The sequence below is a fragment of the Mercurialis annua genome, linkage group LG3, assembly GCF_937616625.2.
Source record: "Mercurialis annua linkage group LG3, ddMerAnnu1.2, whole genome shotgun sequence".
Classification (NCBI taxonomy): domain Eukaryota; kingdom Viridiplantae; phylum Streptophyta; class Magnoliopsida; order Malpighiales; family Euphorbiaceae; genus Mercurialis; species Mercurialis annua.
The window spans coordinates 51,381,720-51,406,925 of record NC_065572.1 but is presented as its reverse complement, the minus strand read 5'-3'; the positions used below and the strand labels follow the sequence as shown (position 1 = coordinate 51,406,925).

The window sequence follows — 25,206 nt, the reverse complement described above, 5'->3', positions numbered from 1 at the left end:
TCACGGTCTGAAATTTTCAAGAATTTGGAGCAAAGTTCGTAAAAGAAGTTAGACAAATCTATCAAAACCGAGCTTACTTTGTTGGACAAATTTTCACGTAACGCTAAAGGAAGAAGTTGTTGAATTAGAACATGACAATCATGGGTTTTAAGCCCAGATAATTTACACTGCTTACGAACATACCTTGATATATTTGATGCATAACCATCCAGAAATTTTACATTCTCCAAAACCTCATAAAATAACTTTTTCTCATGTGCACTCAATCCATCCTTAGACTTTTTATCCACATTTAACAATGTGTTAACCACATTATCGCAAACATTCTTTTCTACATGCATTACATCAAAATTATGCCGAAGTAGATTAAATTTCCAATAAGGCAACTCAAAGAATATACTTCGTTTTTTCCATGTCTTTTCTCTTACCCCACTAACCTCCTTGTTATTCTTCCCATAAGCAACCCTGATATCTTTGAACTGCTCCAAAACTTCTAGACCACTAGGTACTTTAGGGGCAGCCCTGAATTCTCTAGTTCCATCAAAGGACTTTGAGTCACTATGACAGATATTCAAGAAGCGTCGATAACCCATGAAGCCAAAAATTTTACCTTTCTTTAGTTGCTTAGAGCATGTGTCAACATTACAAGAAGGACATGCAAAACAACTAGATATATTCCAACCTGATAGATACCCATATGCAGGAAAATAATTGATGGTCCATTAAAGTGATGCATGTACCTGAAAAGATTCCGTAGATGAAGCATCATATGTTTCTACTCCTACATCCCACAATTATTTCAACTCTTCAATAAGTGGTTGGAGGTAAATATCAATATTATTTCCAGGACCATATGGCCCAGGAATTAACAAAGAAAGCATAAAAAATTCTTGCTTCATATATAGCCATGGGGGAAAATTGTAAGGAATTAATATATCTGGCCATGTGCTATATGTACTTTTCATAGAACCAAAAGGTTAAAAATCGTCACTTGCTAAACCCATTCTAATATTACAAGGATCATTAGCGAATTCAGGATATAGAGAATCAAAATGTTTCCATGCATCTGAATCAGTCGAATGCCTTAAGACACCATCCTTTACACGATCTTTATCATGCCATCTTACCAAATCTGATGTTTTGGATGACATGAACAATCTTTGAAGCCTATGCTTTAAAGGAAAATGCCTTGACACCTTCGCTGGAACATTTTTCTTTTTTCTTATATTTTTGTTTGAGGCATCATTATTTGAGTCATTTTCACAAGATTTCCAACAAGAAGCCCCATAGACTGAGCACACATCATCAGACTTATCTTTCCAAAAAAGAAGACAATCGTTAGGACAAGCATGTATGCTTACATATTTTATACCCCAAGTGTTAATGATTTTTTTTATTTCTTGGAACGAATTTGAAAGTGTTTCACCTTCTGGAAAGGCAAGCTTCAATAACTTAATCAGGTCGCCCATAAACTCATTAGGTAATCCATAACGACACTTTAAATTATACAAGTGTAATATGAAAGAAAGCTTATTAAAGTGTTTACACCTTGGATACAGTTCCATGTTAGCATCATCTATTAGCTTCTTAAAATTTTCCATGATTGGATGGGACTCCTTTATATTATCTTCTTCAAGAGAACCATCAATGTTAGTCATTGTTGAATCTCTCCTACCCAAACCTACACCATCCTCTAATATACCAAAAGCATCATTTAGCATCTCCATCATTGCATTATCACTATGTATTTCTCGTTCTAGTCTAATATCTCTAGTAGGAGAATGTGTAGTTATCGGTTAACCATGATAAAACCAAGAATCATATCCTGGCATAATACCATTAACCACTAAATGATCATACATCTCTATTAAATTTCTATGATGGAAAACAACACATATAGTACAAGGACAAAGAACCTTGGCATCTACGGGTTTGTCTTTAAATACAAATTCTATAAACCAATTCACCCCCTATAGATATTCTTGACTAATTGTATCACAATCCATCCATCTTTTTTTTTGATTCCATAATTATTTCACTGCTTGAACAAAATAGTTGTTGAAATTAGTGTGTGAACACACTAATGTGTGGAACATTCAAAAAAAATTAAAGATTGTATTTTTTCCCACATGAAAAAAAAATGGTTTGTCCTCTCTAACTTTCCTACAAATTAAGGCTTCCTCCTTATTTGTTTTACACATCAAAAAAACTAGAGCTTTTCCTCTAAATTCAAGAAAACACAATCTTGTGTTATAAATAAATTTTTTTTTTGTTAAAGAAACACAATTTTGTGTTATAAATAAAGTTTTTTTTCGTTAAAGAAACACATTTTTGTGTTATAAAGAAAACACAGTTTTGTGTTATAAATAAAGTTTTTTTTAATTAAAGAAACACAATTTTGTGTTATAAAGAAAACACAGTCTTGTGTTTTAAATTAAGTTTTTTTTCTTTGAGTTAAAGAAAACACAGTCTTGTGTTATACAGTTCTTGAGCAATATGACTAAGTGTTATTGAGCTGTTACCACTGTGCAGTAGTGGCAGTATTTTCTGGCTGTTTTATCCTAAGGACGACGTGGTTGATAGTCAGTTTTGCACCTCTGAGCTGAGCCACGAAACGTCTAAAAGAGAGCGACCTAGTCCGCGACTCAGCCTTTTCGGAAATTCATGTTTCAACCGGCAATTGTTCCAACAATTTTTAGACGTGTCCCTTAGCAGTTGCTGCCATGAATTCCGATGAGGTTGCGAAAATAAAACATTGATCGTGAAGTTCTCGTTGTTTCATACAACGGTTCTATTAGAAAGTTTAATTATAAATTAAACCTATTATGAAACAGTAACCAATTATTGGAAATGACAATGACCAGTTTGTGAGTTACAACTGTGATAAATCATGTCATATGACACACAAGTATCAGAACAGGTTTAGTTCTGTTTAACAGAATAACCTGATTGAAAAAAAAAACGTCACGTTGTGAATGTTTATTTCTGAGATCAATCTTAATGATAGATCAGACAGATGGTGGGCAGACACTGACGCATCATGCTATTTCTGCTGTGACCATTATGTTCAAAACATACACTATTACTAAAGTTAAGAAAGTGTTGGTGGGTGATACCCACACCACTACACCTTCCGGATTTGGCGATAAAGAATCGAAGCTTACTTCAGAGAAGCATGTGATTTTGAAGGATATGTTGCACACTCCTATGATAAGAACAAAGTTGATCTCTGAATTTTTTCAGAATAAAGCCGGATTTACTCAAAATATCGGAGATGATTTTACCTTTGACAGTATGTTCAAATTAATTGTTAATTTAAATATTATTTTTTTCGTCTGCATACATGCTATGTGCTTTTAATGCTTGGCAAGCTAAAATTCATCATGTTGATAATATAGTTATTAATTAATTGAGTTCGTGAGGTTTAATACCTAAAACGATAGTGAATTGTTTTTTTTTTCTAAAGGAAAAAATGTGACTTTATTAGTTCAGCGAAAATAACTAAAACGACGTATAATGTTTTATTAGAATATCTGAAATGTTTAAAATAGTTTTTTCGGATATATGTGAATTTGATGATAGCTTGACCAGAAATGGTAAGAAATATTTTATATTGATGAATGTTCTTATTTTACATATGTGTATTTGATGAAAAATAAAAGTGATGCACTTGACATGCTTAAGTTTTTTATGACTGCAACTGAACATCTTTTAAAGAAAATTAAAAGATTTCGAAGTAATAGAAGAATTGAATATGGATAAAGCATGCTTATTGAATTTTATATGGCATTGTTAACGAAAGAACAGCACCTTACTCTCTTGAAATGAACGGTAAAGCCGAAAGAAAAAATAGAATAATTACAGAAGCTCTAGTGTCTATTTTATTAAACTCATGTGTTGCTTCTTACTGGTGGGGTGAAATATTATTGACTGTTTGCGACGTGCTAAACAAAGTACCAAAATCGAACAATAAGATTTCACCTTATGAGATTCTAAAGAAAAGACAACCAATTTGTCTTATTTGAGAACATGGGGTTGTTTGACCTATGTTAGGATTCCTGATCCAAAACGAATAAAATTAGCAAGTAGAGGCTATGAATGTGTGTTCATTGGGTATGCAGTCATACATATTTTATGACTTGACTGCACGAGTGATTATTAAATATGTGGATGCTGATTTTTATGAACATAAATTTCCTTTTAAATTAGGAAATAGTGGGGGCGAATCATCTAGTAAAATTCCTGTTGTCAGGAATAATGAGATTACTGATGATATAGAACCAGAGAACAGAAGGAGTAAAAGAGCTAGAATCTCGAAAGACTTTGGTCCAAATTTCCAAGTCTATTCTTTAGAGGAGGATACTGCAAACCTCTAGGGAGCTCTAACTTTTTTAGATGATGATCTTTGGCAAGAAGTCATAAATGATGAAATGGAATCTTTGGAGTCCAATAAAACTTGACATTTGACTAATTTACCCCCCGGTTGCAAGACCATAGGTTGTAAATGGATTTTGAAAAAGAAAACCTGATGGCACTATTGACAAATATAAAGCTCGACTTGTAGCTAAGGGTTACAGGCAACGTGAAAAAGTTGATTTCTTTGATACATATTCACCTGTTACTAGAATAACATCCATTAGAGTGCTAATTTCGATGGTTGCACTTTATGATTTAGTAGTACACCAAATGGATGTTAAGACCGCTTTTTCTGAATGGTGAATTGGAGGAAGAAATTTACATGGACCAACCTGAAGGTTTTGTGATACATGGACATGAATAGAAAGTGTGCAAGTTAGACAAATCCTTGTATGGTCTAAAACAGGCACCTAAGCAATGGCATGAGAAATTTGATAATCTTGTCATCTCAAATGGTTTTAAAGTGAATGAAAGTGACAAATGTATATATTATAAATATGAGAATGAGCTTTGTACTTTCATATGTTTATATGTTGATGACTTGTTGATTTTTGGATCAAATATTCATGTTGTGAATGTTGTGAAATCAATGTTGGGTGCCAACTTTGATATGAAAGATCTAGGTGAAGCGAATGTCATTCTTGGCATAAAGATAACTAGATCTGAAAAAGGAATTTCTTTAGATCAATCTCACTATGTTGAGAAGATTCTAAAGAAATATAACTACTTCGACTGTAAACCTGCATGTACACACCTATGATCCAAGTGTAAAAATCTTTAAGAACACTGGTGATAGTGTACGACAGTCTGAATATGCGAGCATCATTGGCAGCCTTCGGTATGCCACTGATTGTACTAGACCCGACATTGCATATGTCGTTGGATTACTGTGCAGGTTTACTAGTAGACCTAGTATTGAGCATTGGCATGCTATTGAAAGGGTAATGAGATACCTTAAAAGAACCATGAAACTTGGGTTACATTATCAGAAGCATCCTACTATCCTTGAAGGATACAGCGATGCAGATTGGAATACATTTTTAGATGATTCCAAAGCTACAGTGACTATACTTTTAGTATAGCTTGTGGAACTATTTTTTGGATATCAAATAAACAGACTATTTTGACTTAATCCATGATTAAGTCAGAATTAATAGCACTAGCTATTACTAGTGAAGAAGTAGGATGGCTAAGAATCCTGCTATATTAGATTCCTTTATGGAAAAGAAAGATACCAGTTGTGTTGATCCATAGCGATAGTACCGCGGCTATTGTAAAAACTGAGAACTGTTTATGTAACGGTAAAAAACGACATATATGTCGTAAGAACAGTATGAACTGTTAGAGTGGATCATGAATACACTGATGATAAATTAGCAGATCCTTTGACGAAAGGATTAGTTAGAGAGAAAGTCCATAAAACTTCCAAAGGAATGGGACTATTGCCTATCGATTGAGTCATTTATAATGGTAACCCGACCTAACTGACTGGAGATCCCAAGAAATAGGTTCAATGGGTAATAACAAGTTATGAATGATATGAGCCAGAACATGCAATATTGAAGCATGATTCCTGAAGCGATTAGAGGATGAGTTAATAGAATCTCTTAATGAAGACTATACTTCATATGGAGTGGAGTACCTAGCTACAGGAGTACTCTTGATAGCTTCACCTTTGTGAATGTGGAAGTGGGGCCGCTTTCCATGAAATTTGAGGCAAAATTTCTAGAGCGTTCACTAAACTGGGATAGACGTGCATGGCCATAAACGCACGGGCTTTTGAATACACTCATAGAAAAGGTTGTGTGTGGTTTCATGTCCGAGATAGAGTTCAAGACTACGAGTCACTCTTGTTGAATCAGAATCTTACTCACTACGCAAAAGTTCAAATCGCAAGATACTTTTGTTTATGCACAATCTTATTGTTTCAGAAATTGCTCGAGAAATATTTTTTAATTTTCAAGTGGGGGATTGTTGAAATTAGTGTGTGAACACACTAATGTGTGAAACATTCAAAAAAAATTAAAGATTTTATTTTTTCCCATATGGAAAAAAAATGGTTTGTCCTCTCTAACGTTCCTATAAATTAAGGCTTCCTCCTTATTTGTTTTACACATCAAAAAAACTAGAGCTTTTCCTCTAAATTCAAGAAAACACAATCTTGTGTTATAAATAAAAGTTTTTTTTGTTAAAGAAACACAATTTTGTGTTATAAATAAAGTTTTTTTCGTTAAAGAAACACATTTTTGTGTTATAAAGAAAACACAGTTTTGTGTTATAAATAAAGTTTTTTTTTAATTAAAGAAACACAATTTTGTGTTATAAAGAAAACACAGTCTTGTGTTTTAAATTAAGTTTTTTTTTTCTTTGAGTTAAAGAAAACACAGTCTTGTGTTATACAGTTCTTGAGCAATATGACTAAGTGTTATTGAGCTGTTACCACAGTGCAGTAGTGGCAGTATTTTCTGGCTGTTTTATCCTGGGGACGACGTGGTTGATAGTCAGTTTTGCACCTCTGAGCTGAGTCACGAAACGTCTAAAAGAGAGCGACCTAGTCCGCGACTCAGCCTTTTCGGAAATTTATGTTTCAACCGGCAACTGTTCCAACAATATTTCTCCGTATATACACCATATATACAACAATAGAGATGCAAGAAATGATATTTTTAGAAGAAAAAAACTCTATAGTAGCAAATAACTATTATAGATATATCATTACATAAAAATTACGTTAGAAAGTAAAACTGACCTGGACAGTGAAGTTTGTTAAATATCTCAAAAGATTACGAGGGTCTTGCAAGACAAAATAATGAATTTAATCTGTCTTCAGGAAATGGAACAAGCAGCAATCTTATAAATGTTTTAAATGAGGCTTTAGTTGGAAAAGTTCAACACCTAAGTATTGTTGTTGTAGAGCCAAGAAGAGAAATTCACCAATAGTTTCCTATTAATCAAATGTTGAAATTGAACCTGAACCTATATCAGATTCAGCAAGGCCAACAAAAACAATTACAACAATTGGTAAAACACCATAAATGAGAAACAGAAAATAAGGCATAATGAGCATTTTCAAAGGAAAGAGAGAGCATCGAAAGCTCCAGCACTAAGTTTCGCACAATTATAATGAACAAAATCGTTATGCTTATTTTGCAAAACCTCAAAACTCAGAAGTAAGCTAAACATCAATCATATACTATAATTAGCTCAAATGCTATGCAATTCAACGACAACTCAGAAATAAACTTATTAGAGAAACACAGCCACAATTTACTATTTATTTTACATAAAAAAACTTTTAAATTAGTTTTCGAGTTTTATAAGTTAGTTGATTCTTATCTAAAGTTTAAAGCTCTTGTTTAAAAATGACAATTAGTAAAAAATTATAATATAATGTTTCAATGTTACTAAAAAGATAATATGAAATTCCACTATAATCTATATATCTATCCTTGTCATTTTCCTCGTCAATGAAATAAATTCAACAATAAAAATCCACCATTATACAAAAGATAAAAATGAATATTAAAATAAGAGAGATGACCAATACTTTTGACAAAAGAAAAAGACACGGCTAGTCATCACTATAATCTATATCTCTCTCTATATCTCTATCTATCTATCTATCTATCTATCTATATCAATAGGGTTTTACTATTCACCGTCCCTTTTTACTTAACACCGTCCATACAAAAGACATTTCTGCCCTTGTAACAAAATTTAAAAAAAAAGTTCTCTCAACTCATTCGAACACATTCGAACAAATACGTAAAAAATCGATTAAAATGACGGATAACGAGTACAATTCGTCGGGTAACGAGTATCGACGTTCGGAAACAAGTTTTTCCGGCTTTTCCGAGGTAAAAAATAGTTTTTTTAATTTTTTTTAATTTTTTTTAGGGGGGACGATCCCAATTCACGTCCCCTCCGGAGGAGGGGACAAGAAACGTCCTCTCCGGAGGACTGGACGCCGAAATTTGGTGTCCCCTCCTCCGGAGAGGACGTGAAACGCAACGTCCCCGCGGAGGGGACGCCGAACGTCCGCATGAAGGGGGACTGTCCCCCTTCAAGGGTTTCCGGCTGCGACCGAAACGTCGCGGCCGGAAATTAATTTATTTATTTAAAAAAAAACGTTAAAATAATTTTTTTTAAATAATTACAGTGATTTTTTATTGCATATTATTACGATTTGTTAAACGTAATTATTTATGTTTTGCAGGTTCATTTAGAAGATTATGGCGGTGACAGAATTGATTACAGCGATTGGTTTAAGTCAGGACATGGGTTTGATACTGATGTTGAAACAATTACTTGGGCTAAGAGTACTGCTATATGGATTGGATTTGAATTAGTCATTTCGTCACATAAGAACGAGGGGAAAAAAAAGCTTCTACGATGTGCTCGGGGTGAGCGTTACAGAGGTTCGTTCACAGATTCTGATTCATTCGTACGGAAAAATACGAAGACAAAAGCGTGTCAGTGCAAATTTAAAATTGTTGTCAATTAGGAAAGACTGCATGGTTTATACTTACGGATCCTGGTATTTCGAGTACACACAACCATGCTTTAGCTGTGTATCCTAAAGGATACCGTCAGATGAGTGGGCTGAGTGGTGAGGCGAAAGAAATTGTGCGAGATATGAGTGCGGCACAAGCGAAGCCGTGTTCTATTATGGCAGCTTTGAAAGAAAAAGTACCATCTGACAACCCTACAATAAGGCAAGTGTACAACTACAGAGAGACTTTGAGAAAGTCTAGCTTTGAGGGTAGAGATGTGGTTGCGCAATTTTATCACATGGCTCAGAAAAATGATTATGTACACTGGACTCTTGCTAAGGAGGATACAGGTGTGGTGACCCATATTTTCATGGCTCATCCTGATTCAGTGAGACTACTTCGTTCGTACTACTGGATCATCGATATGGACTCCACGTATAAGACGAACAAGTACAAGCTGCCTTTTTTTTGAGATTATTGGAATGACTCCTTGCAACAAGAACTTCATAATTGCATATGCAATTATGAAGGATGAGACTGAGGGGAGCTACAGATGGGTATTGGAGAGACTGAGGTATTTGATTATAATTATGTTATATAATATTTTAAAATTATGATATTCAAATTCAAATTACTTATTAAATCATCGGGCAATACTGCAGGTGCTTGATTGGGGAACATATTCATCCGAGCGCTATTCTTACTGATCGAGAACTGGGGCTGATCAGACCAGTGTCAGAGGTTTTCCCACGTTCTTCTCATCTACTATGTATGTGGCACATAAATAAGGATGTAGAAGATAGAGTGTACAGAATAAGTGGGAAAAACCAAGAATTTGCTGAAATTTTCAATAATAGTACCTGGAAGAAAATTATCAGAGCGCCAACTTTTGATCAATATAACATAGCTATGGAACACTTCAGAGATCGGTTTAAAGCTTTTCCAGGGTTGATAGAGTACATTGAGGGGACTTGGTTGGTGCACAGAGAGAAGTTCGTATCTTGCTGGACGGACTTAGTCCTACATTTTGGAAACACCACCACATGTAGAGTCGAGAGCGCACATGCTCATCTTAAGCAGTGGCTCAACTCTAGCACCGGTGCTCTGGACACAGTCTGGACGAAGGTCGACAAAGTTATATAGTCGCAGCTGACAGATATCCGGTAAAATTCTTATCGAGTAATATTAGTACTTATATAAATTATGTTGTCATTATTAATAATATAAATGTTTTGCATATTTGCAGCAAACACACTTGAGGACTCGAGACGGACTATCGGCGTCCATCGATGCAGTTTTCCATTTGATAAGCTCTCATGCAGAGTGTCTCATTACTGTCTGGATTTAATATCGAAAGAACTAAGGCGTATGCGAGAATTGAGTACTGATGTCTATGATCGCTGTGGTTGTGTGGTTAGATCAACACATCAGATCCCCTGTGCATGTGAGCTGCGAGCGGTGGTAGATTCAGGTATCACGCACCACTTTTATTGAATACTAATATTAAAAATAGTAATATTGTTATTGAAAGCTAATATGTGTTATTTGCAGGTAACCCGATCAGTCTTGACAGTATTCACCCGTTTTGGACGAAACTTGTTATTCTCGGCGATGGGTTGGACACATCTGCGCACGCCGATTTTGCTGGTTTTCGGTCTGAGGAACATCAGTATTTTCACGAGGTCGCCGAGGAGGTCATGACTAAGGATCCTTCAGCGTTGCGTGATATTTCTCGTATTGTTCGAGAGCGACTTCACCCCGAAGACTTAGGCTACATGAAACTAGAAGTGAAAACAAATGTTAGAGGTCGACCAAAGGGGAGCAAATCAAAGAAGCGGGATCCGAGTCGTCATGAGTACAAGGACCGTGTACGTGGTCGTCCTAAGTCTTCCCAAGCTCATAAAAATCGTGCATCCGCGTCAGGTAAATTATCATCTACTAATATTCATTATATACGTCTACTATAGTAATATCCTTGTTATTTGTAATAATATTGTTTTTATTTCCCGCAGCTGGTTTGCAAAATGCGGAGGTTATTCCAGGATTCCTTTTACCATTCGTTGAAGCACTTGTGGACGTGCGTGGGGACGACAACTGTGGATTCCGCGTGGTGGCAGACTACATCTATGGTGACGAGGAGATGTGGGGAATGACTAGAATGAACATTGCAAAAAAACTCTTCGCCCACCCTTATCGATATGAGGGTATTTGCATTAATGGGTTGCAAGCGGCCATTACACGTATTAGTTGGGAAAGGGGAGAGTGTGGCCCTCGCTACTGGATGCAGGTATTTAATTGAATTATATAAATTTATCAAGAAGTTATTAAATTTTTCTAAAAAATGATATTTATATTATAATTTATTAAATGGATGCAGGTATTGGATGACTTATTCCCTATTGCCACTATCTTCAATGCAGTTGTTATTTACATACAAGGCGGGACGCTACCACAGACGCGGTTCTCTTCCTTTACTGTTCTGCCTTTGCATTCCTCTGAGGTTCACTCACGACCATCGAAGGAGATAGTGATACTGTTTATTAGTGGACGCGCTCACTTTGTTAGGTTGAATTTACAGGATAATTCCCTGTCCCACCAATTCCCACCTTGTGGTTCGAGCACAGGGACCATACTGTTCAGTCTTGGCATACTTTATATGCTAATAGGAGAGAGCAATGGGATAGTTTGATAGGTATGGCAGATTGAGTTGATTGTAAAATTTTTATTCGGAAACTTATTTCATTATGTGTGTTTTATTATTATACGTGTAATATTTTTGAAACCCACAACATATCTAACAAATTAGAATGTTCATAAAATTGCATAATAACAGAAACGTACATAATATTTAATAAATTCTCTGGAAACTCACATCTAACAAAATAAAAAAGTCCATAATCAGAAAAAAAAAGTACTAATAAAATAAACACACAACATATACCAACAACACTCAGTCAGCACTACGCCAAGCGGCAATGACTCTCTCCAAAGTAGCGCTAGCCTCCTCCGTCTCAGTCTCCAACTCCGTAATGCCCTCAAAGTCGCAGTGCTGTCTATGTTGGGCGGTAATCGTGCTGACTTTTCCGAGGAAATGCTCGAATTCGGTAGTCAGCAACGTCATCCACTGTAATACCATAAATAGACAAGTTAATTCAATATGTTAAATATATGTAATATTCACTAAATTATAAAATGAAAACTTACATAATCGTTGTTGCTGCGAGGAGGATGTGATCGTGGAAGATCTCCGCCAGGAAGGACACGGGGATGCGAATGCCGCTCGTACCAGTCCAAGTACGCTTGATGACATCCTCCAGCAATAACATGGGCTTCCTCAAATCCCATCAACGCAGCTTGTACATGGTCAGAAAAGCGTTCCACATGTCAACCGCAATCGTCACACTCATGTCCACAGAGTACTTGAGTGACTTCCAGGACCTAACAACCCCTATTGGCCGAAAAATTGGCACAGGTACAGTCTGCACATAACCCAGCTGTCGCAGCACCCTAGAAGGCATGTATGGCTCGACAATGTCCCGGTACGCTATCCACCCATAATATGCAGTGTGCTCTACACTGGCAGCAGGCTCGCCGCCAAAAGGGAGCCACGTGATCTGTTAAAAAATCAAAAGACCAAAATTAAAATATAACGATCGTAATAAAATCAAATTTAACTAATAAATTAACAAATTTGCATACCTCCTCAGCAGTCAGCAGGTCCAAAAGAGCTTGAAGGGACCGAAGTCGGGTGCCTGAACACTCTGACGCAGTAGCACTCCAACTGGAAGCTCAAGGCTGATGAGACTGGATCAACAGCCGCTCTCGCTGGGGTCAAAGGCATGGAAAGTACTCATAAATCCATGTCTGCAGCAGTGTCAGACACCCAGTCAAACCCGAGCAATCTCCTCTCGATGAGATTCCAAGTTGCCGATAGAGATAAGCAAGTGTAGCTGAGGCCAAGGAAAATGTACTCGTATTTGAGACTCCATCCCGTACCTCCCATATGGTTGCAGGTCTAATGCGATGGCCACTCTTGTCAATGAATAAAGGGCAACCTAACATCAACCAGATCTAAGCTATCGCCTCCACCTCTGCAGTACGGCCACGCCTACATAAGCTGATGATCGACTCAATCAACACACCTCCCTGGGAAAAATGCTTGGTCGTCTTACTCACCAGATCCTCTAGTGAAATACCTAAAATCTGTATGCAGTAAGCCAACAGCTGAGCCTTATTCGGCTGACCTGAAAACATAATTCTGCAATTTAAATTAATATCACGCAATAGGTACATTAAATTTCTAGAAAAAATTGGGCAACACTTCCCCTAAAAATGAGCATCACCCATTTTTCAAGGAAGTCCTGCAAGGAAATTACGATTCACAAACCAAAACACAATCCACATTAAACAACTAATTGGTCTAAATATTTTATTAAATAACTAAATAACCTAAAACAATTAAATTATCCTAAATAACATTAAATTTACCTAAAATAATAATGTGACCTAATTAAATAATTATTAAACCTAATAAAATACAAAATCTCAAATTAAATATTTTAATAATAAATTTTAATTTTAACGCAAAATTTAAATGTGAAAAATATTATAAAATATCGCATCTGAAATCATAGCTCCACCAACTGGAATGCGAAGAATATGCCACACGTCATGTAATGTGATGGTCATCTCCCTGAATGGCATGTGAAAAGAGTTTGTATCTGACTGCCATCGCTCCACAAATGCAGAAAGGAGCGGGATATCCAGATGATCAAACATGATATATGGGAGATGTGATAACTCAGTCCCGTCTATCAGCACCTTGACCTCCTCTAAGGCCGTCTCATACCACTGTCTCAGCTTCCGAAGAGCTCCATGTCTAGTCTGACACTTCAGCACGCCTCTGTCTGCCCCATCCCATAGCCGAGAAGCGACATGTCCGAGAAAACTAGGAATAACAGTGTCATCCTCGGGTCCACCAGGTACTGGACCAGTAACGGTCCACACGTCAACCTCTTCGGGTCGTCTGTTCGACCCTGAAAGTAACATTAAATATAATTAAATTATATTTAAATTTTTTAACAACATTATTAAATTAAATAAAATCATTTAATTATATTTACTTGATGATGAGTCGCCAACGAACCGACCACATGCACCCTTCTTCCGTTTAGAAATGTAAATTTTTTCACTTGCCTCGTCCTCCGAGCTCTCAAAATCATCAGACTCTCTAAGATCATCAACAGACATGCGTCTGTTATCGGGAGAAGTATGCGTCGGTTGCGTCGATTGGTTCTTCCGTCGAGTTGAGTCAGAAACTTTACGCGTAGTAACGTGACGGGCTCCCGACCCCCTTCATTCTGGGACCAAAAACGACTTCCCTCTACGCTTTCCGCCCTGCGATCACAAAAATTTAAATATAAGTTACAGAAATATTATATAATTTATATTAAATAGGATAAATTCCTAAAATCATTTAACTTATTTAAAATAATAATTTATTTTATAATTTTTTTAAAATAAAAAATAAAATAATTATTAATTTTATATATTTTTTTAAAAAAAAATATAATTTCCGGCTGCGACTTTTCAGTCGCAGCCGGAAAAGCTGCCGTTCGGCGTCCCCTCCGGAGGAGGGGACGTGGATCTCCCACGTTCCCTCCGGAGGAGGGGACGCCGTTTTCCGGCGTCCTCTCCTCCGGAGGGGACGTGAAATGGGGATGTCCCCTCTAAAACTGAATTTAAAAAAAAAATTAATTCGAAATCTAAAAAAAAACTTACCGGGGGTTGTCGATCTTCATCTCGTTCGGAATCCGACATTTCCATAGAATATGAGTTTGAATATGGTTGAATGAGTTGAGAGGATTTAGGTTTTCTGTATATGATTTGGTTTTCTATTCAAAAAGTGAAAAGGGTAAAAAGGTAATGTGCATGAGCGATGTTAAGTAAAAGCGGGCGGTATTTAGCAATCCAGTATCTATATCTATATATATTATAATCTCGAATTCCAAAAGAGCTTTCATACAATTTCATCAAGTGTCTTTTTATATTTCATCCACGTTTACAATTATATTTAAATTTATTTAAATTTTTATTTATATAATTTAATTAACTATTTCTTAAACACACAATAAATTTATAGTTATGAAATTCAAAGAGTTTAATATAAGTTATTAAATTTGAAGAGTTTTGTTTAATTATATACTTTTTAAAATTATGAAATAAAATATATTTTAAAAAAACAATTTGATTAAAACTATAATTTTAATTTTGAAAAATGAAGGTTTAAATCCATTGCATTTAAAAAAAATTATGAAAATAAAATTTAAAGAAAGAAAATTTATTAAAAAATAATTTTAAATTTAAAATATGAAGGTTTAAAGCCATTGTGATATAAAAAATTAAATTTACAGAGTTTTTTCTCTACATCACTAATATTACAAACTATGAAATCAATTATTATTTTTAATTAGTTATAAATTTAATTAATTGTAAGTTTTTAAAGTCATTTATTATGAAATCTTAAAAGTCTTTTATATTATTAATATTTTTAAGTTATGAATATGAAAAGCCTATTTTTCTATATATAAATGAGGAACATCAACCAAATTTCATATATATAATTTCTTATCTTATATACATGTATGCACTTGGATACTAAAAAAATGTATGTATTTTTCATCTTTTCAAATTACAAAATATATTTATATTTCATAAAAAATAAAACTATTTATGACCTAACAGAGTTATAGTAGAAAAGTGAATCCTACTTTGTAGGGTTTGATCCTGATTAGGAGTGTCCTTCCTTATTCAGACAAGAGTCCCATTTAGGAACGTCTTCCTAAATAGTCTCGACTTCCTGATTTAGAGTTATCTTCCTAAGCTAGAGTTTGTTTCTAATTAGGAAAGATTCTTCAAGATTATATAATAGATCCGCTCTGCTGTCCGAAACCCGTGACAGGCGTGTTTCGCCCGAATCCTCAAGTATTCGGTCTTCACTTTGCTATAATCAAGTAGAGGCGGATCATATGAATTCGTCTGTTGACTTATCTTTATTCAGCCCTATGGGCACGAGCCCGAGGTCGCGTGAGAATAGATCTCGTATGACTCGGTTCTATTGTAAGTAGAATGGGATTTGGTATCCATCATTAGCCACCCCGCAAGTGAGTTGAAGTAGAATGGTATTTATGCCTTGTAGTATTTTAGCTTTTGTTTGGGGCGAGTCGTTTTGTATTTTGGCGGTCCTCTTTTTCTTTTTGAACAAGTTTCCTAGTTTTCTTCTTTTTTCACCACGTGTTGCTCATCCATTGGTCTTTTTTGAAATTAAGACAAGTGTCTGTTCATTTTATCTTCCTTTGTATTTAAGCTGTTACATTTGCTTTCATTTTCCATTTCTTGCCTGATTGTCTGAAAATATCTTTGCTTTTGCTTTTGATTTTGTCTTAAATCTTTGATTTTCGCATTTGATTTCTCATGTTATCTTCATAGTAGTTTTAAGTGTTTTTTATTCCCATTTGTCCTCGTTTTGAGGTGCAACTCTGTTTATTTCTCAAATTTTGAGTCTTCTGGATTTCTGTTCATCTTGTTCTTCATCGTGTTCTTTACTTCTTGAGAAATTTTGATCTTGTTTTTTGTCACTGTCTGAATAATTTCTATTTATATTGTGCAATTTTGAGATGTCGTCTAGGTGAGCAAAGCTTTCGTATGCTACTATGGCCATCGCTGATTCCTCTCTTCTCAAGGATGAAGTCACATATATTTATTTTAAGTATAATTTCCATCTGACTATAAAGTTATTCTACCTGGTGCTCATAGGTCTGCTTTTGGGTCTCCGGGTTCATCTTGTAGGGCGATTGTTTTTGAAGAACAATTCGTTGCTGGTTTTAGGTTTCCGTTAGATCCTTTCTTGATTGAGTTGTGTAGGGATCTAAGGATCGTCGTGGGTCAATCAAAAATCAAAAATCAGCATGAAAAAACTTACCTTCAACCGAATTCCAACTAGTGGTGCCCCGACTTTCTAATGATTTGAGGATTCAATCAAGAAACGATTAATGAAAAAATTGATAAGGTCTGAAATTATGGCATAAAATTACTATTTTTTTGTCATTTATTAAAAATATTAGCATATATATCCTTTTAGTGTCAATTAATATAAATGCCATAATTAGTTTTAATCTCTTAACATACTACACGTTTTTACTGTCATTAATATAAATGTCATTAATTAAATGCCATTAAAAATCATATTTGGTGTAGTGTAAGTACGCGGGTTCAACCCTGAAGCAGCAACCAGGGGTAGCCCGAGGCAAAGTAGAGGTCGACAATCAAGAATAGTGATCCGAGAACGGGGCAAATCTAGTCGAGCTTCTCTAGGTACGATGTATTTGCCATATGCTAATACATTGTTTACGGTAGTTATGGTTTGACCGATAAGGCAAACCATTGCAGTATATACGCCTCGTATGAACGATAGATCGCTCTAATATAGAGGATGCACTAGGAAAACTGAGAATAGGTGCATAACGTAAGTTATCCTCTAGGAAGAAATCAAAACCTAGAGGACATACATTGAACACACATTGAAAGAGTTTGACATACTCTACAAAATGTCCAATATACCGAAATAATATAAGTTATGTCCTTAACACATTTTCTTAGTATATGATAAAAGGATTTAGAACAATAATAAAGAAAGGTTAAAAAGTCACAGAGGTTCCAGTCTGAGCTAACTTGTGATATTAGCAAAAGAGGTTTATCTTGAAAGTATAATTGTCCGCAGATGCATCATATAGAGTGTCGTAGGAAACATGAATCACATGATTTATAAAATACATTGCAGTATCAGCATATATGTATAGGCATATGGATTTAAAACCATGCCTTATTTAATTGCTAATACGAGCAATAAACAAAATTTGAAATAGCAACTCTTTAGTGATGAGAGGTGTCATCACTCTGATGCGCAATTATACTAAAATTTTGAAATTGTATTTGATTGGAAAGAAAAGTATTTGAAAGACCCGAGCAAAGCAAAAGAAAGATTGATTTGAAACGTAAGAAAACCATATGAAAATTCCGGTGACATCAATAATATCGTAATAAAGAGAAATAATAAATGAAAGTAGTGTATAGAGATAGATTGATACTAAGCGTAGCTCATACCTTATAGGTAGAACCTACGAAGGTAACGATCATATAAGATGTGTAAGTCACCTTGATAATAAGAGGTGCAATGATGATCAAAGATAGAGGTAGTGGTATATGATCAAAAGCATTGACACCAAGGTGAGTAATCAATGTGGATAGTCATCACGATGACATGATCTCGTGAGGTGCGAATAAGTAAGTCCTGGGAAGGACATAGTTAGGGATTCACAACGCTTAGAAAGAGCGAAGGTATAAATGATCGATGAGGCTAGTAAGCCATATTAACATCGAAAGATGCAACGAGATAGAAAGACAAGACTCAACAAAGGAGTTGAGTTACAACACAAGGATGTTGTCAGAATGATTAAAATAAGGATTAGATCTTGAAGTAAGACACCCATAGAAGGGCATTAAAGTATAAGAAAGGGTAGGAATCAAAGGACATTGAAGGATACATATAAGAGGTAATGTACTTGGAATGAGATGCCTATACCAAAGCATCCAAGTACAAGAAAGTATAAGAAACAAAGATAGACAACGGATACAGGGAGATCAACTAGGATAGTTGATATAAAGAAGGTCTAAACAACCTAAGTGTAAGGAATGGTACTCGACAAAGGTACTCGAGGAAACAAAGTAAAGACGTTACTTGGGAAGTAACAACAAGATAAGAGAAAGCAACTTCTATGTAGTCATGGACACTTAGAATTAAGAAAGACAGAGTTGGCACGAGTATAAGACCAACCTACTGATGGAGAAGAAATCAGTAAGAATAAGACATATAGATGTGCACACAAATAAGATGTGAAATACATTTCAAGTTCAAAAGGAACTACTCTCAATCTTATGTTAAGAATAAGGTTGGAGATATTGGAACAAGAAGTAAGAGATGATCGGGAAACGTAATAGTACAAGGACAAGGATCCAATTGAACTTGGTAAAAGGATAATACCAGTACGATATGGAATAGCTAAGATTGAAGGGATCAAAAGCCAAGGTATATCGTGGAGAAAGGACTCGATACACATCGAGTTATGCCAAGCAGGTATTCTACTTCATGAGATTCATAAGCCATGAGGTAAACGGTCGGTATAAGGAATCAGTATTCCCAAATACCATAAGGCCCTGATAAAGGTGTTAAGTGAAAGGTCGTATAAGTTTGACTGTAAAGACAACAGTTAATGGATAAGTGATCAGAGTGTCAAGCGAAGGAGGAAACGATAAGCACGTATTTGATAGAGTACGGGGAAGGTAAAGGACGTCAGGAAGATGGCGTCGGACTTCGATAAACTTGAAGGTCCATAAGCGGTGAGATGGAATAAAAATCATCGATGGAATAGTGGGTCCTAACAAGTAAAAGTTAGGATTGAGATCAAGGTCTCAAGAGACCATCAAAAGAAGATCGATGAAGCTATTATGGAAAAGTAGTGCATGGTAAGTGTCGAAGGAAGCAAAAGAGTAAAGAACATAAGACAAGAAAAGACCCGAGACAAGGATAAACCTTGAATCAAATAAGGAACATGTGTTAAGTAATAATACATCACAAGATAAAAGATCCACGGATGAACGAGTCTCGAAATAAGGTAAAGGATTAACCTTTTACTCGATAAGAAGGGAAAAGTGTAAGTAAACACTTAAAGGAGTTAAGAAAACGTTGGAAGTAGTTCGACCATAAACAGAAAGGGTAGAAAAGAGACTAAAGTATAAGAATACGGAAAGTATTCCAAGTAAAGATCGATTGGACGCTTAGTCCATAGGCTTAAAAAACAACCTATGCAAGCGATTAAGGAAAGCCCAGGGAAGCAACTTCTGGGCCAATTTGCAACACTTTCGGGTTTTAATCTCAACCTGAAATGCAGCTGAAAGTTATAAATGACAATGTGAGCTATACGAATACCAGTTTCGTATAGTGAACAAACGCTTTCGAATAAGCAAGATGAACGTCCAAAGTGACCTGAGAAGAAAATTTTGGGACAAGTTAGGAAAACTTAAAAGGTCAAAGATAATGTCAATAAGGAATGAACCAAGAAGTATTCAGAATTAATAAGAAAGAAAGGGTTCAAAGGATACGAGCTTGTTAAGGAAAGAAGCTAGTAGACGAAGGGATTAAAACCCCAACGCAATAGTAATAGTTATTCCACCAATTATCACACCGCCGATACGAGAATTGTATATGGGACAACTACGCGCAAACCAAGAGGGTTCGTCAAGTATCGACATACGAGTAGCAGTAAGGTAAAGAAACATAGGATAAGACTATCAATCTTTAAAGATGTTAGCAAGATTGTAAACAATGGAAAGATAAGAGAAACGCCTAAGGAAGGCATAGTCCAATTTGGACAAGAGGGACAAGTTATCCCCAAGGGATGACGGTCCATACAATATGGTGAGCAGTATGAGTAGGAGTTGAAAGTCGAGATTAGACTTCTCTCCTATGAACCAACCACTGTGGTAGAAGAAGGTGGGATAGAAGTTGAGGGTTGAAATTAAACTTTGCTTCTATAAGATAACCACATATGATATGAATCAGTATGCATTAAGGATATGCATATAAGTTTGATTAGAAAAATGGAAAAAGTTTGGATTCGAGGACGAATTCATTATAAGGTGGGGTGAATGTAATAATCCCAAAATTCTAAAATAAAAAAATCGTGCCACAAATCTTAAAGTTTCGTAAATTGGACCAAGTAGGTCGGGAATGGACTCCAACATAAAAACTATTAAAGACATGTCGAGAAATAATAATAATTTAAAATGGGAATTATATTATTAATAGTAATTAAGAATTAGTCGGAAAAAGGATTTTCGAAATCGTTTGGATAAATAAACATGTTGGTTTGTCATTTGAGGTAAAGTGGACCATTAGCCACTAAAGTGACAAGTGGTTAGCCTATTAAGGGAAATCAATGACTCATTCCTTTAATTTGCTTAAGATAGAAAGAAAGAAAAAAAAGCATAGCTCTTCTTCTTTCTCCTTGCACGCCGAACCCTCCCTTCTCCCTAGCTCTCACCATGCTTCATCAAATCTCATAAGAAATGAAGCAAAACAACTATATTCTGAAAGATAATAGAGGTAAGGGTTGAAATTTATGTTTTAATTGATTGATTTTAGAGTAATTAGAGAGAAGAAAGATAAGGTTTATAAACTAAAGATTGGGGTTTTTGTTGATTGATTTGTCTAAGGTTTAATTGAACTTGGGTGAAGGCTTTTCATGGTGATTTTGGTGTCTAAGGGCTTCGGCATAACCACATCATCTAAGGTAAGCTATATTCTGAAATTCATGAGTTTATGAATTAGTGAATTGGATGAATTGTTTGGCTTTTGGTTTGGGATGGTTCATGAGTTTAAGATAGATGATGATGTTAGCTATAGGTTTCTGTTGTTTTAATGAAGGAATTTGGGTATGAAATGTGGAGTATAGTTCGGCCCCTAGGTGAAGAACATGATTTGGGTCTTAGATGATGATAATAGACTTGGAATTAAGTTAGTATAGCTAAATTATGATAAGTTTAGATTGATTAAATATTAAATGAAAGTTTGACGATGTTGCTGGAATTATTGCGATGCAAAAAAAAGGATATTGATAAGGCAATATCTCGAGCTATTCAGCTCCGAATTAAGTTATGTTTGTTTTAATGGAAACTTAAGTGTATTGGCTAAAAATGTCTAGGTTTGAGTTTCTGCAGATTCGGACTCTAAGTTTTCCAAACAAAACAGAACATTATGTTGCGTGTAAGAGTTCTACAATTGTGGAAAGCCCAAGTTATTAACTTAAACCTTCGGGAGTTAGACTTAGTCTAATACGTAAACGAAAGTCGTAGATGACATTCTAAACTTTAAGAATGTCGGTTTCATTTAGAGGTCGGACTATTTTATAGCTAGCAACCGTAAGCGATTAAGAGGTCGATTATTCGATAAAATGAAACATATTTCAAAAACAAGTTTGAAACCCAAACGTAGACTTGGTTATTTGATTGATGAGTCAAATAACATTATGAACTTAGGTTTAAAATAATATAAACCAAATAAACACAAAAGATGTATTAAATCACATATCAACACATATATAGAATGTATCGGAGTTAGACGTGATGATGTGATTAGTGTCGTGTGTATGTGTATTCTCGAGTCTACGTGCTTAGCGAGTTAGATCTTAACTCGATACCTATTTGATATTTTTCTTAGGTTTGACAAATCAACCTACTAATGGATAAGGAGCTCATGGAGCTGACGCTATTAAATATTGAAGATTTTGGAAATAGCAAGCAGTGAGTACATTATGTGGAATGTTTACATTTGCAGTATTCTAAATGCATTTATTCTACTCGAATATGTTATATAAAATGCCTAGCATCATTTACAAATGAATGCTTATTCTGAAATGCATGCATCATGATTTGAAGCTAGTATAGAGACCCGATGAAACAAACTACCCATTGGGTATCAATAGGTTGTGTTATCATCAGTGTCGTTATGGTCTAGACGTCTAAAGTCATTTGAATATGGTTAGGTATATATCAAATGTTGTGTGTGAGCCATTTGTATGCGCATTGTTTGTGATTCGTTTGTATGGAGACCGTAGGTTGAGCTTCGTTGATTTATCTCAGACCACGCACCTAGGTCTAGTGGGTGAACTCGATAAATTATCTAAGGACCCACAAGTTGTGAAGAGGAGATGGTACAAGGTAATTCGGTGACTTGTACCATTTGGAAAATGTTACATGATCAGAGGATAACGATAAGGATACTATTAATGGAAAGTACGTCTCAGGATTAAGACTAGGGTTTCATTCGGAATGCTTATACATGGATGCATTTAACTAAATGGCTTTACATAGTTTGAACGTTTTAAATACTCAATTGTAAACTAATAAACTCACTCAGTTTCGACTGACTCCCCAACAGTATTTGGTGCAGGAGTATAGTTTTGCAAGCCGGACTTCTATTCTTGTTCCAGAAATCTGAAGTATGTGCAGAATTAGTAGTGCTGCAGTAGGATTAAGTCCTAGTCTATATAGATGTTTGTAAAATGGTTTTCATGTGTGTAAATTTTGATATGTATGTTTATTTGAATTCCACTTTTAAAACCATTTTCTTTGTGTTGGAACGGGCCGTGCTTGGATATGAGATATTGCATGGTAAGACCCAGGTTCCTATGAAACATTTTAATGTTTTGAAATAGACGTTTGTATACGTCGAGCTCAAGGCGCTTTTATAGGAAAACGATTTGTTTATGTGTGGATATGTGCATGTATGTTTGTATTCGTTAATGATGATATTTGCAAAAAAATTATTCTGCTTTTAAAAGCTTGCTATGGGTTTTGGAACTATCATTCTCATTCCCTAGCGTCGGTCATGACTCGTTATTTCGGGTCGTGACACCTAACTAGGGAACGAGAACACCATCTATCTCATTATCGGGCTAAGAGGGCTAGACGTGATGTTTCCAGTTCTCTTTCTCCTTCGCAGTTGGAGAGCTCTGAGGATCTTGAGGAGAATCTTGCTGAGGTGCAGGTTGATCCCCCTAGACAGGCGCAACCAGATCAGCCCCAGGCACCGAGGCAACGAGCCCCTCAAGGTCCTTCGCCGGTTCGAGATGCATCTGGGAGGATCAAGGTTAAGCCTGATGATAGCGGGTAAGTTTAAAATATATTATTTATAAATAATCTAATATCATAATATTATGACTAATTATATATTTTTATTACACACACAATAAAGTTTTGCTCGATAGTAGTATAGTTTCAAGAAAGTTGTTGGAAATCTTCAAGTCCATGTGGTATCCAAAAGGGACTGCATGGAAGAGGCTGAGCGAGCAGCAGTGGGGATTTTACTTTGAAGAGTTCAAAGCAATTAAATGCAACTTTAGTGAATTGATTTATTTTGATAACATTAAATGATTATTGATATTCAATGTATATTTTTGGAGAAGCATTTTTATTAGGATGAGGTTTACAGCGAGGACCACATTCGAGGCATTTTTTCAGACATGCTTCCGTTAGGTATCGCAACGCTATGTCCTAGCAGAAGAAAGCGCAAGACATCTAAGTTGAAAATGATGTGTGGGCGGCGGGGGAAGTAAAATGTGGTATTGACGCAGCGAAGAAGAAATCGGCATCGGCGAGCGCTAATCGACTCAACGAGCCATGCGGACCTGGAACCAAACCAATGTATCATACTGGAGGCTCTCGATCGAGTTTGAAGCACAAGGAAAATATGGTATATAACATTATAATGTTCATTATGTATATTTTTGTAGTCTTTTTTGTTTCTTTTCACTTAAAATTTACTATTCGTTTCCTAGACTGAGGAGCTCAGTCGTGAACCGACAATGCCAGAGCTAGTTGTCCAGATGCATATGAGTAAGGGTGATTGGCCAAATGTTTTTGATCAAAGATCCAAAAATACAATGGTAAGTAAAATTGCAACTTATTGCGCTTTATAAATTTAATTTTTTATTTGTTTAATTAGTAATAATAAAAATGTATATATGTGTTTGGTAAATGGTTGGTAGATATAAATGTAAATATATTTGCAAGATGTCCCTGAAAAATGGTGATGGTCATATTACAAAGCAAATGCTGGCGAATTCCCATTAAAAATTAAGTGCTGAATAATATTGTGTTGTGTAATTTTATAAAATTATACTAATTAAGTATTTCATTTTTACAGGGGCATTTCAATGAGGAGCTTACCAACGCGTCCCAACCGGTAGAGGGGAGTACAGCTTCTATGCCAGTCGACGAGAACCAGTTGTTCCTCTCACTTGAAGGGGTAAAGAAGAAGCGGATATACGGGACCGGGTCAGCTCGCTCATCCTTCATCGCATCCCGCACCCAGACTTGCCGACGGGGCAGCAGCTCGATGTCACATCAGGAGGCAGAGGATCAGATTCGTGCTGAGGTGCGCAAAACGATGGAGCCCCGTATGCTAGAAGAGGTGGGCAAGGTCCGTTCTGATTTTGAAGACCACCGTGTGGTCTGCGCCGGAATTGTAATGCAGATAGCGGAGGGGATACGCTCAGAGATTGCAAAGATATAGCTTCCCAGTGGCCGTCCATGTCGCCCACACCACCTCCAGACGATGAGGACACTAGTGCTATGTAGTGTTGTTTCTGTAATATGTGAACAATTTTATTTTGTATGTTTC

General features: G+C 35.8%; 3 protein-coding genes across 3 annotated transcripts; 1 reads left to right on the top strand and 2 right to left on the bottom strand.

Moving 5' to 3' along the window:
• LOC126672594 (uncharacterized) lies at positions 1-1,727 on the bottom strand. Its single transcript, XM_050366548.1, has 4 exons — positions 1,427-1,727; positions 1,016-1,315; positions 184-682; positions 1-7 (listed from the first exon to the last, which is right to left on the bottom strand). The coding sequence occupies exons 1-4, from the start codon at positions 1,725-1,727 to the stop codon at positions 1-3; spliced, it is 1,107 nt and encodes a 368-aa protein (XP_050222505.1).
• Positions 1,728-8,198: 6,471 nt separating this feature from the next.
• LOC130015263 (uncharacterized) lies at positions 8,199-9,381 on the top strand. Its single transcript, XM_056105042.1, has 4 exons — positions 8,199-8,233; positions 8,314-8,485; positions 8,633-8,834; positions 8,921-9,381. Exons 1-4 carry the CDS (start codon positions 8,199-8,201, stop codon positions 9,379-9,381), a joined length of 870 nt encoding a protein of 289 aa, XP_055961017.1.
• Positions 9,382-12,253: 2,872 nt separating this feature from the next.
• On the bottom strand, positions 12,254-14,159 carry LOC126672592 (protein MAIN-LIKE 2-like). Its single transcript, XM_050366546.1, has 6 exons — positions 14,033-14,159; positions 13,550-13,945; positions 12,999-13,153; positions 12,793-12,941; positions 12,609-12,690; positions 12,254-12,523 (listed from the first exon to the last, which is right to left on the bottom strand). The coding sequence occupies exons 1-6, from the start codon at positions 14,157-14,159 to the stop codon at positions 12,254-12,256; spliced, it is 1,179 nt and encodes a 392-aa protein (XP_050222503.1).
• Between the last annotated feature and the right edge of the window lie 11,047 nt (positions 14,160-25,206).

Bases quoted from the DNA above. Each gene is read 5' to 3' on its own strand.
- LOC126672594 (XM_050366548.1), bottom strand. From the start codon at position 1,727: ATGGAGATGCTAAATGATGCTTTTGGTATATTAGAGGATGGTGTAGGT. The intron at 1,316-1,426 runs GTGAAACACTTT...TTTTTTGGAAAG, and splicing joins GAAGCTTGCCTTTCCAGAAG to ATAAGTCTGATGATGTGTGC. The intron at 683-1,015 runs GTAATATTAGAA...GGTATCTATCAG, and splicing joins TGAATTCGCTAATGATCCTT to GTTGGAATATATCTAGTTGT.
- LOC126672592 (XM_050366546.1), bottom strand. From the start codon at position 14,159: ATGTCTGTTGATGATCTTAGAGAGTCTGATGATTTTGAGAGCTCGGAG. The intron at 13,946-14,032 runs GTAAATATAATT...TGTTACTTTCAG, and splicing joins CGTTGGCGACTCATCATCAA to GGTCGAACAGACGACCCGAA. The intron at 13,154-13,549 runs GTGGAGCTATGA...TTATGTTTTCAG, and splicing joins TATTCTTCGCATTCCAGTTG to GTCAGCCGAATAAGGCTCAG.
- LOC130015263 (XM_056105042.1), top strand. From the start codon at position 8,199: ATGACGGATAACGAGTACAATTCGTCGGGTAACGA. The intron at 8,486-8,632 runs GTTTCCGGCTGC...TATGTTTTGCAG, and splicing joins GGGACTGTCCCCCTTCAAGG to GTTCATTTAGAAGATTATGG. The intron at 8,835-8,920 runs GTTCGTTCACAG...GTTGTCAATTAG, and splicing joins TCGGGGTGAGCGTTACAGAG to GAAAGACTGCATGGTTTATA.